This window comes from Octodon degus, unplaced genomic scaffold (assembly GCF_000260255.1).
Source record: "Octodon degus isolate 3935 unplaced genomic scaffold, OctDeg1.0 scaffold00064, whole genome shotgun sequence".
NCBI classification, from domain to species: domain Eukaryota; kingdom Metazoa; phylum Chordata; class Mammalia; order Rodentia; family Octodontidae; genus Octodon; species Octodon degus.
The window spans coordinates 10,254,577-10,268,764 of NW_004524640.1; the positions used below are offsets into that span (position 1 = coordinate 10,254,577).

Sequence of the window (14,188 nt, forward strand, 5' to 3'; positions counted from 1 at the left end):
GCATTTTAAAATTACTCTAGAACACTGTCACAAGTGCTGGGAACTTGAGGGTAAAAGCTTTAGTGGGGTTCTTTTGCTGTGTCTTAGTTTTTTGAGAAAAATTTCACTCTGTAGCCCAAGCTGCCCTTGAACTAGCAATCTTCCTGCTTCAGCTTCCCAAGTGCTGGGATTAAAGGCTAGCTCAGACGGCCTTGACCTCACTATGTACCCCTGGCTAGCCTCAAACTTGCAGCGATGCTCCTGCCTCAGCCTCCCAAGTGCTGGGATTAAAGGTGTGTACCACCACCCCCAGCTGGATTTTTGTTTTGATTTCAAAGTAGAATTATTATTATTTTAAAAGGTAAATATCTGAAATGCCCAGAACTGAGCAGCTGTGGCTGGATCTGAAATCAAGTTTCAAGTCCAGGCTACTCTGACTCTTTTCCCGCCCTTTCTGAATATTGGGGCGCTGAGGGTAGGAGAATCATTCTGGGCACTTGGAGTTTTAAGGAACAGCTGCATGGATTGCAGGATGGAGCAGCCAAGGCCAGAGCAAAGGGTAGGAAGGGGCAGGCGAGGGCTGGGCCAACTGACTCAGACACCAGAGGCTGGGGAGGAGAGGGCAGCGTGAATTTCAGGGCAGCTGTGTGCTGTGGCTACACTCTCCAGAGTGGCCCAGCTAGACAATGGTGTTGCTAGGAGATGGGCTTCAGGGGGCGGCAGACTTCCTGCCCAGACCTCTGCTGGGCTGGGAGGAGGGAGGCAGGTCTGGGCAGGTGGAACAAAGAGGCTGCTGGAGTGCAGGTGCCAGCCAGCCATCTACTGCCACCTCTGGGGCATGGAGTGACAATCCTCTGCCCCCACCCCCACCTTCTGGTACATATCCCACCTTCAGGGCCCAGCCAGCCAGGGAGCCTAAACATGCCCCCTGGCCACACACAAGGCCCCAGTGGCACTGGACAGAGGCTGCTCCTCAGAGAACATACAAGGCCAACAACCCCAGGGAAAGGGTCCTTCAGTCCCACAGGCTTCCCTGGGACCCAGCTACTTCTAGGAACACCAGGCATTGAGCCCCAGCCAAACCCTGAGCAGGTCCCCACCTGCCTCCCCATTCTCCCCTAGATGTGCAGGACGGGGGTACCAGCAGGGAGAGGGTGCCTGGGGTCAGGGCCCCCAGCAGAGCTCAGGGCACACAGCAGTCACTAATAGGGTCCTTTCCTTATTTACAAAGCTCAGAGTTGGCTGAGAGCAATAGCTTGGTGGTGAGAAGGCATCCTTAGCATGCATAAGACCCGGGGTTCCACCCTAAGACCAAATATACACATCTATATGGCAGCACCGCCCGTGTGGCCTGCTCCACCCTCTCATGGACTGCGCTACTGAGAGGGGCACACGGTCCCAAGGAACTGCAACCCGTGTATGGCTGGACGTAGACAAGGTGCGGTGGCAGGAAGGCCTCTCGGAGGACACTGAGCAGATGAGGATGAGACAGGTCAGCCACACACAGGCCGGGAAGCATCTGCTGTACTGTAGCTGGAAAGGAGAGGGGGCGACTCTCCTTAGGTGCCTCCATCTCCTTAGCACACCACAAGATACTTCCCTGGAGTCCCTGGGAAGCAGAAGGCTCAATGTGAAACGGGAAGAGAGACTCCAGCTGCTTAGGGCGGAGCAGGCTGCACCCCACATCCAGAGCCCAGGGCAGGACAACCCTTCCAGGGTCAGCTACTGCTGGTCACTGTACCCAAAGCCAGCACAGCAGGAACTGGGCAGGGGCAGAAAGCACTGCTGAGCCCTGGGGAGGGCAGGTGCTGGCTATCAGGGCAGAAACTCTAATTCAGGAATTCCTCCTTCTCTCTGGCAGGCCTGCTATAGCAGACCTGGGCATCCCTGGCCCATGCCTTGGGCTTCAGAAGGCTTTTCGCTTTTCACCCAACTTCTTTTCATTCATTCATATATATATATATATATATTAGATATATTTGGGGGGGCGGGAAGGTAGCTTAGTGGCACAAGTGTCTGCCTGGCAAGAGCAAGGTCCTGAGTTTGATCCCTGGTACTCCACCACTATCTATCTATCCATCCATCCATCCATCCATCTATCCATCCATCCATCCATCCATCTATCCATCCATCTATATCTCAGACTCATAGTGATCTTCCTGTCTCAGCCTTCCCAGCACTGGGATTACAGGCATGTGCCACCACACTCAGTTTCAGTGGCCAGCATGGCACAGGGCCAGCAAAGCACGCAGTACTGGGGAACGAACCCGGGTCCTCGCACTTTGCCAGACAGGTGCTTAGACCGCTGAGCTATCTCTGGCCCTCACCCAACTTCTCCAGGTAGATTTCTTTAATCTGCAATTTTCAATGCTATTACATTTTTGTCCATCAGGAGTGAAAGAAAAATCTAAACCATATCCCCTATAAAGCGCTGCCCTGGTCTCAGTCTCCCAGTACAGTCTCAGCCACAGACCTCTCTTCTGACTCAGATCAGGCCCCTGCACACGTCCCCCAGTAACCCCCTCATCTCTTGGTATGGTTATTTAGGGGCTGCAGACTTCAGAGGGCAGAAAAGATGAGAACCAGCTTTTTCTTTTTCTGCAGTGCTAGGGATGGAACTCAGAGCCTTTGCACCAAGCTACATCCCCAGTCTTATTTGTTTGTTTAGTATTTATTTATTTTTGAGAAAGGGTCTCCTATGCAGTTCTTGCTGGCCTTGTGCTCACTTTTGTAGCTCCCAGCACAACATCCTAAGTGCTGGGATTACAGGCATGTGCCACCACACTCAGTTTGGGGGTGGACATGACGCGCTGGGAATTCTGGGCTGGGTCAGTTCCAGGGCCAGCGCAGCATGTGGGGCCAGGGATTGAACTCAGGACCACCTCGCCAGGCTGGTGCTTATTCCTCTGAGCTGTCTCTCCAGCCCTGGGTTTTTATTTTTGAAACAAGGTCCTACTAAGTCACAAAAGTGCCTGGGCTAGGCTTGAACTTGTAATCCTCCTGTCTCAGCCTCCTAGAGCACTGGGATTATAGGAGTGTACCACCACATGCTTGGCTAAAAGATCATCTTTTCCTCCCTGCACTGCAGATCCAGTCTGTAGTTAAAGGGCAGGGAAGGAGGGCATGATATTTCTTCTGCACACATAGAACCAAGTCTCACAGGAGGAAGCGTGTCTCTCTTTCCAAAGTCCAGTAGACTCCCTCACAGGACAAAGTCTTCTGATTTAAAACCAGGTGAGAGGCCGGGGAGATGGCTCGGTGGAATAAGCGCTTCCCTGGCGAGCACAAGGGCCTGTCCAATCCCCGGTTCCGACAAAAAATAAAGTAAAACAAAATAAAACTCAGGTGGATGAAAGCTCAGCCCAGCCACAAACCTGTCACAGATGGCTGGGTCAATCTCTGCCCACAGGCTCCTGGTTACCTGGGGTTTCTCTCCACAGACAGGATGCTTGCATGATGCCCACTCTGACCACAGATGCCAGAACTGAGCATTGAGTCCCAGGAGAAAGCTCTGCCTCCAGGAACCTTAAGAAGCATTCTGGGGGCCGCCATGGCAGAGGGCATCTGTGAAGGGAGACTTAGGAACTGACAGATCTGCACTGGAGGGAGGCTCTGAGGTAGGTGAGGAAGCGAGGGATGGTCCAGATCAGTCCCTTAGAGGTTTGGAGGCCCTTCAGCAAGGAAGTGATGAGGGGGCATGTGCCCTGGCCCCAGGCAGAAAGGTGGTACGTGTACCTTCACCCAGCCATCCTGCCTGCGGCCCCGGTCCCAATCCATACCCTGCTCTTACCCTCGTAGCAATCACGGACAGTGCCAAAGTACACGTAGTACTGGTCGTTGGTGAAGAACAGGAGGCTGAGCCAGGAGTCAAAGGCATAGATGGGCACAATGAAGAGGATGCGCACGATGTAGCGCTGCTCGTTGGGGCAGCTGTAGCAGCGCAGGTGCATGTAGATCTGGGGAGAGGTAGCTGTGTGTCATGCCTTTTGCCTTCCACCCAGCCAAGGCCCTCTCTCTCCTGCTCCACAGCCTTACTTCTGGCTCCGCCCCTACTCCTATACCTCCATGCAAAGGGCATGCCCCCAACCCCAGAGTCCTCTATACAATGTGGATGAAAAAAAAAATGCAGTCTCAGTGTTTTGATGTGCATTTCCTGAAGTTGAATTTTTTTTTCACATTTCTGATGTTTCTTGGTCATTGGCTTTTATGTATGTATTATTAACACGGAATAAAAAAAAGCAGTATTAATTTTGTGTTAGGCAGACAGTATGTTCAGTATATCTTATTTTATGGGCAGCAGTGTTAAAAATATCTTATAAGAATATTTCCAAAAACAGATATGCATATAAATTGTGTCTTTCGTACTTTACTGTCACTATGTAATTTAATAAAGAATACTTTAAAAACAAAAACAATGTGGATAAAATATGAGGTATGTTTCCTTCCCATCTGTCCTCCCTGAAAGCCTGGCTCTGGGGGTCTCACAGCAGCAGCACCAGGCTGAGGCCATCTGCCCATGGCCTGCCCTGGCCTGGGCCTTCACTGCTGGTCAAGAAGGCAGGACACACAGAAGCCTCAGTCGTTTACAGTACTTTATGTCTTGTCCTCGCCTGAGGCTGTACCAGCAGCCTCCCCAGGAAGACAAAAATGAAACTCAACTGGGAGAAGGAAGGGGAAGTAAAAGCTCCCTGCCACTACCAAGAGCTGCTACAGCCCCAGCAGCAGGCCCAGGAGACACCGTGTTGGTCCCGCCTCTCATGATACCACTCAGCTCAGTGAGCCCTGGCCAGGGAGGAAAAGAACAAACACTGTCCCCCTACCCTGTGCTGAGCCAAGGCCTTAGACACAGAGGGCTTAAAATGGACAGAAATAGGGCCTTGGCACACACACCTTACCCTCTACTTGCAGCAGCCATCAGCCTTCCTCCCAGGCCACACCGCCCTCCCCCGAGGACCTCAAGTGCAGGAGATGGGAGCCTGGACTTCCTTCCCAGCTCTGCCACCTGCTGACATGTGCCCTGTTCAGCTCCTTCCCTGTTGCTTTCAAGTTCCTCCTCTGCAAAAAGGTCCTAGATCCAGTCCTAGATCAGATACCTGTTCTGGCTGATGGCTTGAGCACAAGTAACAAACATCACTTTGAGAGTGAGGAGGTCAAGTATCCACGATGCCTTCCCCACACTCTTAAGCCCTCGCTGTCAGAGGGAGGAAGCACTGAAGCTGCAGGATGCTGGAACCACAGGCCCAAGCCTGATCTGCTCTCTGCCGAGTAGGGAGGTGAGCCAGACATCAGGTCCACTGGGTGAGGCCTCTGAGAGCCTGAGGTTACAAGCGACTGCACCTGGGCTGGCCTAGCTTATTTCCCTGGATCCTCCTTTATGGCTCTGTGGAGCAGATACCTGGTGGCAGGTGATGAGCAGGGCTGTCCACACGAAGAAGCCAGAGATGGCTTGAGCCGCGGTGGTCATCAGGAACACAGGCTGCTCCATGGCCATGGGGCTGCCCTCGGGGGTCACGGAGACACTGGGTGAAGCTGCGGCGGTGGTGGGCGAGGCTGGATCTGGAGCCAGAGCGGCCCCCTTCACGGTCATGGTGGCTGGTAGCAGGAGGGTCCCTGAGGGGACCCCTTGAAGTAATGGGCAGGAGAGCCTGGAAAGAAGAAATCCCTGGTGAGTATGTGCAGGAAAGAACCCTGCAGGTTTCTGTGTTCACCTTCCAGCTTCTAACCAATGCAGTCCTCTGCCAGCCAGGCCCTACATGGCAGCTGTCTCAGGACTTCTGAGAGCTCAGCAGACCACACCTGGCCTTCTCCACCAAATGCTTGACAGCGCCCAGCTGGAACAGGTGACATACCACGCCAGCCTTGACTGCCCCTTGGACCCTGCCTGCCTCTTGGGTCTTACCTCCTGCAATTCCAGCCACATGGGCTCCTTTGCTGCTCCTTGAACTCACTGCCTTGCTCCTGCCATACTGGCCCCTTCCCTGCCCAGCCACACAGGTTGCTATACACTTCTCGGTCTCCATCTTGACCACCTGCTCAAATGTCATGCATCCCACAGTGTGTGCAGCATGCACAGTGACCCTCTGCTTTCTCTTCCAGGGCACTCAGGTGGTCCATTCCACACACCTATTCATACCCATATTCTCTTGGGCAACACCAACTCCCCAGGCAGAGGCCTGCCCTGCTGACTGCTGATGCAGCACTTGGAACACAGGAGCACACGCGGGCACTCAGTAAATGTGGGCTGGACCCACCCACCTCTGTACATCCACGCAGCACAATCCCTTTACGGCTAAGTCCATCTGCAAAAGCTCTGGCATGGGTCTCCGTCAGTCCTTCAGTCTCTGCAATGGCTGACACCCGTTCCTCACCACCCTGCTGGACCACTGGAGACTTCATGGCTCCTCTCCAATTTGTGCACCTTCAACTTGCGTTTTCTGGTGGTGCTGAAGGTGCTAGGCATCCAAGCGCTGCACCACTGAGCTACAGCGCCGCCCATACTGCTCACCTCTCACTCTCAGGAGTCCCTTCCTGAAACCTGCCCCCATTCTCCACCTTTCTCTCTGCTCATCCTCCAGCCACTTTAAGACAAGACCTGATTTCTGTCGGAACCCCCAGCACTCAGACCACTCATGATGCACAGCCTTTTTACCTATTAATTTTCACCCCTTATGGTAAAAGAAATTAAGGAGCCTCACAGAGAAGTAACAACATAAGGAGCTGAGAAAACTGGCATCAGGGAAAATTCTGATGAGAAAGTGAAGCCGAGTGCAAGGAGGGTGCGGGAAGCACCTGGGCAGAAGGAACGGCTCTCCAGAGAGGGAACTGGGGTCCCCGACAGGGTTTCCTAGTGATGACTTCAGTATTCCAGGAACACAGAACTTCACACTGAAGAGTAATCCTAGCATCTGGGAGGCTGAGGGAGGCGCACTACAAGTTTAAGCCTGCCAGACCCGGTCTCAAACCAAAGGCGGGGCTAGTTCAGTGCGAGCACTCTGGGTTCAAGCACCTGTGCCACAGAATGAACAAATGAATGAATGAACGAAATTAAAAGAGCAAAGTAAACCCAGATATGGCCCACGGAAGAGCTCAGGGGCCCTGGCTGCTCCGAGGTTGGAACCATGTGCCAGAGTAAATCAGGCCCACCTGGAAAGTCCCCCTGGGGTGTGAAAGCCCCAGCCAAAGTCATGCTGAAACTGCCTAGGTGATGGCATAGGAGGGAGGGCCTTTCGGAGCTGATGAGGTCATGAGGTGATGAGGTCAGACAGGATCAGTGCCCTCATGGAAGGTCCGAGATACCCCTCACCCTTCCGTCTACATGGACATAGTGAGAAGACCACTGCCTAGGAACCAGAAGTCAGCCTTCACCTCGACCTTGGACTTCCCTCCAGAACTGGGTGACATTTTGTTTCAGCAGCTGGAAAGGAGGAAGCCAGAAGCGCAGGCTGCTCCCTCCACTGCGGGGCATCAGAACCTATGCCCTGCATCCTTTTCACCGCGGCCACCCGTGGACAGGCAGCCAACATCACCCAGACAAGAGCCGGAAGGCGACTGTACCCAAGCCCAGACTCTGGCAATGACCTGAAAAGCAACCAAAGGACAGCTGACAGCAAAGGAAATGAACAGAGGAGTAGGCCACTGTATCAGAGGTTGGCTGGCACAGAGTCACAGGAGCCTCAGGGTCTCTGCTACTTGACCATGTCTGTTAAGCTCAGATTTGGCCACCTTGGCCTGAATCCCGCTCTCACAGTCCCCTCCCCTGGCTTGCCCACATGCAGCTGGCCTAGTCAGCCCCTGTGGTCCACAGCACCTTGCCCACTGCCACCCACAGTTTCCAGCTCTGTGCCAGCCCCTCCCCAAGTGTCCCCAGTATCCTCTGTCCTACCTGATCCCCACTCTGAGCTGCCACCAGGGGAGCCCTTCACATTTCTATTTTCCTGAGCATACGTGAGCCCTACCACACGGAGCAAGAGATGGAGCTAGATTAAAAACTCAAAAATCGAGAAGATGTCTATATTCAGAAACTCAAAGGTGTCTATATAAAGCCTAGAGGCAAGCTCCGAAAAAAAGACACAGTGACAAAGCTAAGAATAGCTCTTGCAAGCATGGCTGCAAAGTTGAGAACCAGTGCTGGAAATATTTCTTTAAAAAGATTTGGGTTGTAAACCATCATTTTGTCTATTCTCCCAAATTAAGTGAATAAACATGGGGGAGGGTAGAGGAAGTACAAACACTCACTGTTTTCCAAGCACTGTCTGATGCATCGTTTTTTTTTTTCCCTTACAGCAACTTTGAAGTAACATTATCTACATCTTGGAAATGTGGAATTTTATTTTTATATTCCCCAAATAATTCAAGAGTTTTTGTTCTATTTCCTCAAAAATATTTTTTCTTTTCTTTCCTTTTTTTTTGAGACATGGCTTCACTACGCAATCCAGGCTGGCCTTGAACTCATTATGTAGTTCAGGTTGGCCTAAAACTTCTTCCAAGGCCCTCCCGCCTGTCTCCCGGGTGCTGAAGTTCTACACTTCCCTGCAAACATTCAAAGTGGTATCCTGACTTGAGACGTGTGGTCCCAGACCCTAAGAGGCAGGCACAGGCTCCTCCTCAAAGGCTGGAGCTGGTCATGCTCACTGGACCCAAAGCAGCATGCAGAGGCCGCCAATTGTTCTGCCAGTCCCGTCTGCACCCACAGGCCCCCCTGGTAATTGTTCCCACCCCTAAGTTTGCACAAGTGACTTCCCATAAAGCTTCATTTTGCCAGCTAGGGGGTAGAGGTACATGTCTGTAATCCCAGCACTTGGGAGGTGGAAGGTAGAGGACCACCGCAAGTTCAAGGCCAGCCTGGGCTATAAAGAGACCCTGCCTCAAAAAAAGAAAAGAAAAAGGTTTTAAGTGGACTACTGATGTACCTCAGGGTTTCTTTTCTTTTTTTTTTTTTTTTCAGAACTGGGTATTGAACTCAGGTCCTTGCACTTGCCATGCAAGCACTTTATTCTACTGAGCTATCTCTCCAGCCCCGAAGTCAGTAGGAGTCCTGCTTGTATTTTTTTTGGCTGGCCCAGCCTGCCCTGAGGTATGGCCTTGAGCTTGTCATCCTGTGTGGTATGTGGTGCCAGAATCGAACTGCGGTCCCCTGCGCCTAAGTTTTGCCTAAGCAGGCGCTTTAGATCACTGAGCTATCTTGCCGGCCCTTTATTCTTTTTGTGTGTGTGTGTGTGGAACTGGGGATCGAACTCAGGCCCCGTTTATTCTTCTGAGCCATTTCCCCCGCCCCCCTTTATTCTTAACATAGTAACAAGAAAAAACGTTCATATTTTCTTCATCTATAATATGTCAGGGTAATTACACAATTAACAAGGTGAAATTTTGATTTACAGAAGTCCCATTAATAAACTGACAGAATAACAGAATTAAAAGTGACAATTCGTAGCTCCTGACACAAATTGATGTAGACGCAATGACTGAATCAGTACTGGAAGTGAAGAGAAACTCGGTAATCAAGCCTCTCCACTCACAACCTACACCCAGGCCACCAACATGGGTCGGTCCCACATCAGGCCTTCCCAAGGTGCAAGGAAGCGCACTGTCCCACCTCACAAGGACCCATGGCCAAGCGTGAACTGGACTCTGACCACACTTCCAGAATTAAGCGCCAGTACTCAGCAAACACAGGATGGAGGAGCAGAACATGGAGCACGCTGGGTGGTGCACATTCTACAAAGCAATAAATTAACAGCTTAAAACAAAGGTGGAAGCCAGGTGCACTCACACACTCTGGTAATCCCAGCCCTCGGGAGGCTGATGCAGGAGGATGACAAGCTCAAGGCCAATCTAAGCAAATTAACAAGACCCTGTCTCAAAAAACAAAAAAATAAAAAACAACAAAAAAAAAGCTAACTAACAAAAAATGAGGGGCTATTACTAAATGAGAAACGTGAGTGACGTAAGAAAATACAATAGTGGGCTGGAGAGATGGCTCAGTGGTCTAAAGCACCTACTTGGAACAAGCTTGGCAAAGCACAGGGACCGCGGTTCGATCCCCCAGCACCACATGCCAGCCAGCCCCGCCCCCTGGTGGGCTGAGCTGGCCACACACATACACACACATACACACACTAAATAAAAATGTAATAAAGAAATAATTTAAAAAGAAAATACAATAGTGGACTCTGAGTCCCATGCTAATAAACCAACAGTCAAAAGACATTTTTGAGGTAACCAACTTACAGGAAATCTTATCGATTTTGTTAGGTAGAATATGGGCATGGTGGCTATGCAAAACTGAAACTCCTTATCAATAGAGGGCAAATCATCTTTTTGATACAGAGTGCTGACAAGTGAACATTCAGGGGCAAAAAAAAAAAAAGGAAACCCTTACACCATCCACAGCAATTAATTCACAATGGACCATGAATTAAATGTAAAACTCTAAAACTTTTAAAAGATACAGAAAGGCTGGCCAAATAGCTCAGTGGATTAAAGTGCCTGCAAGCAGGCGTAGGCGCAGGGGCAGGGGTTCAACCTCTGGGCCAGGGCGTGCTGAGATGGTAATTGAGACTGGATGTGGTGGTGCACGCCTATAATCCCAGCTCTTGGAGGCTGTAAACAGGCGGATCACTACAAGTCCGATCTAGTAGTGAGACGCTGAACACCCTGTAGACCCGTCCCTAAAAAAAAAAAAAAAAAAAAAAAGATACAGGAGAAGATCTTTGAAACCTGGGGCCAGTGTTAGACTCCAGAAGCAAGACCTACAGAGGGAAAAGCCCATGAAGGGCGGGTGAGCCAGTGTCAGATGTGTCTGCAGACCACAGACCTGGACCAGGACCAGCAGCTCCACCAGAGGAGGATTTTCCACAGCTCTGCCACAGAAAAACAGGCAACATAATTAGAAAGTGGGCAAAAGACATGGCCAGCTCACTAAAGAAGAGAGATGCGCAGATGTGCAAACGAGTAGACAGCGTCATGAGCCATCAGGGAATCAAATCAAAACCACAATGAGATATCAACACACACCTCCAAAACTAAAAAAAAAACACATAGACAACTCCAAATGCTAGTGAGGAGGCAGAGAAACCACACCTTATCCGCTCGGGCAGGAAGATAAAACGGCCCAGTACAGCTGCCATGGAAAATAATCTGGCAGTTTCTAATGAAACTAAAAACCACCTTTCAACCTGGTGATCACTCTTAGATATTTATCCCGGCAAAACAGAAACCCATTATTGCCATGAATTTTGTACACAGATGTACATGACTTCTGCATCTGTAATCATCACACCTGGAAACAACCCGGGTGTCCTTCATAGGTACAGATTAAACAAATGCATCCAGACCACAGATACAAACTGCCAGCTACTGACACCTGCAGGGTCTGGAGGGTCACAAGGACATCATGTTTAGAAAACCAGCCAATCTCAAAAGGCCACAGGCTGTGATTCCACATACAGAACATTCTGAAAACAACAAAGCCATAAAGATGGAGCCCAGATTACTGGCTGGAAGAGAACAGACAGCAGTGAGAAGACTGCAAAGGAGCCATTCAGAGGACGGACAGGAGCATCTTCACCGCTGTGGTGTTTATAAAAGGTACATGCGATAAAGCTGCTGAGAATGACATTCACACCAGGCACACACCCACGGGAGATCAGTGAGAACTAAGCTCTGAGGTCCAGCTTACAGCACTGCTGTCAGGCCCATGTCCTGGCTTTGATGTTACTACTGTTGCAAAAGGCACACTGGAAAGTCTAACAAAAAAGTTTTTAAAGTTTTTATCAGCTGGGCATGGTGGCTCATGCCTATAGCATGTAGGAAGCTAAGGCAAGAAGATTGGACGTTCCTGGCAAGCCTATGGCTACACAGCAAGACTCTGTAACAAACAAACCAAAAAGTCAATCCCAGCACTCAGGAGGCTGAGGCAGGAGGACTGTTGTGAGTTCAAGACCAGTCTAGGTACACAGGCAGACGCTGTCTCCATACCCATTTAGGATTTTATTTTTGTGGGTCAAGGAAAAACGCCACCCTACCATGTGCTCTCCTTGCATGTGTGCGAATTTTCCACAATACAATACTCGAGCCGCGCATGGTGATGCACCTCTGTAATTCCAGGAAGCTGAAGCAGGAAGACTGTAATGAGTTCAAGCCCAGCCCAAACTGCACAGTGAGAACTTGTCTTAAAAAAACCAAAACAGCTTGGCACGGTGGCACACACCTGCAACCCAGCACGTGGGCGGTTGAAGCCAGAACATCGTGAGTTTGAGGCCAGCGTGCACTACATACTAAGACCGTGTCTCAAAACCAAACAAACTTCGGATGGCCAACAGCACAATCTTTAAAATCTGTACTGAGATGGGAGTGACTGAGAAAAGGACTGGTGTAAGAAATTTACTGGTTATTTAGTAGAAGGCAACTGGAGTGGCTGAGCCCAAGAAGGGGGCAGCCGCCTGCCTGCCCAGCATGCCCAAGGTCCTGAGTTCGACCCTCAGCCCAGAAGAAACAAAATTCCACATCTGGTCAAGTTTTCCTGTGGCAACTGTCAGACATACACTTCCTTACACTGTTTACAAAGCATCTCTAAAGCTTGTTTAAGATGTCCCTTCACAAAAATGTTGACTCAACAAGTGAAGTTGTTCTGAGAGACCCAGGCTAGGGCAGAGCTTTTGGGAAAAGGCCTATTTGAAATGTTTCTTTGCTACCAAAAACAGTAATTGTGACACTGGTGCAGGGGGGAAGAAAAACCTCTTATATTCAAATTCCTAAAAAACTACGTAACAGAATGTTCTAGTCTGTTCAAACATTGCCAAAGCGATGGAGTGAGTTTTAGACTCATGAGTTAAGAAGTTTAAAATAAACACCTTCCATTTAGTTTACAAGAACATCTGATTGGCACCAGGGAGGATGGAAATGTACTAGCCAAATGTCCACAAATCCTTTGCATACTCGTGGATGCGATGGAAAAATGAGTAAGCCCATTTGGAAAGCAAGCCAGTGAGGTGTTTCCTCCACGCACATCTCTATGTGTCCAGGGCAGGGATCCTTTTCAGTGAAGACAGCCATCAAAAGCCAGCCTCTGAACAAACGGAAATAGAGCCAGGAGGATTAAAGCGCACTCGCCCCAGACAGGCAGCACAGGAAGCCAGAGCTTTTTGCACCATCAACAAAATAATTTTTAAAATATTATTACATCTAGTTTGCCTTCTGACTTTTAATCTTGGAGCAGGCTTTATTATGTAACTAGAGCAATAGCAAGGTAATTCACGTGTACACGGAACCATAGCAGGAACCATCACAGCACCCACTTGCTGGGGCCAGGCTCAAGAGGTTTCTGCTGTTACCTACAGGCACGAGTGATCGGAGTAGAGGGGCAAAGCCCAAAGGCCTCCAAGCCGCGCCCCTCCTGGACGATGTCTCTTGCTTCTTGGTTCTTGGTCCTTGTTCTTTTTCTTTTCTTTTCTTCTTTTTAATGTATGTAGTACAGGGTCTACAGGGTCTCACTACACAGATCAAATTCATAGTGACCCTCCTGTTTTCAGCCTCCCAAGTGCTGGATTACAGGTATGAGCCAGCATGCCCAGTCTCAGTCGCCCTGGAGGCGGGGGTGGAGCTGGTGCGGCACACCACTAAATGAACCCAGGTCCCTGCATCTGCCTAAGTAGGTGCTTTAATCCAGACCTTTTTCCTTTTGCATTACTGGGGACTGACCTCCTTGGAGTGCTAGACTACCATTCCCACCCTTCATGTTTTTATTTTTATTTAATATTCTGGCTGGCTCAGTCCACCCTGAGAGCAGAGCTGGCGTGGTATGTGTGTGTAGGAGGTCGAACTGCAGTCCTCGGGCCTGCCTAAGCTTGCCTAAGCAGGCACTTTAGACCACTGAGCTATCTCGGCAGCCCATGTTTTTGAAAATTTTGTTTTTTACGATTTTATTTTGAGACAAGGTCTCACTGAGTTGCCCGGGCTGGCCTACTATCTTCTGCCTTCACCTCCCAAGCAGCTGGGGCTACTGGCATGCGCCATCATGCCCAGCTCTGGTCCTTCTTCCCTGGACTGGGACCCCAGCGCCTTCCTCAGGCTGACAGCAGGCAGAAGGCACTGTTAAGCACATGCCCCGCCCTGCTCAGTGACCTACCGGACAGCGCAGTCACCCAGAGGCTATCGTGCCTGGCACTGTGTCCCAGGCTCCGCATCAGAGCTGAGCTGGACTCTCACCACC

At 50.3% G+C, this 14,188-nt stretch overlaps 1 protein-coding gene across 4 annotated transcripts in view; it reads right to left on the reverse strand.

Annotated features, from left to right (window-relative positions):
- Tmem184b (transmembrane protein 184B) overlaps nt 1-14,188 on the reverse strand; it is a 45,240-nt gene that overhangs the window by 15,932 nt on the left and 15,120 nt on the right. For 3 of the 4 annotated variants that reach the window (XM_004634612.3, XM_023718975.1, XM_004634613.2), the window contains exons 2-3: nt 5,375-5,624; nt 3,770-3,935 (exon numbers count right to left, since the gene is read on the reverse strand). In XM_004634612.3, the coding sequence (XP_004634669.1) occupies nt 3,770-3,935; nt 5,375-5,566 (358 nt within the window). In that variant the 5' untranslated portion in view covers nt 5,567-5,624. Of the gene's footprint in view, nt 1-3,769; nt 3,936-5,374; nt 5,625-5,878; nt 5,963-14,188 lie in introns of those variants that run through there. The other variant, XM_023718976.1, reaches the window with a different exon arrangement.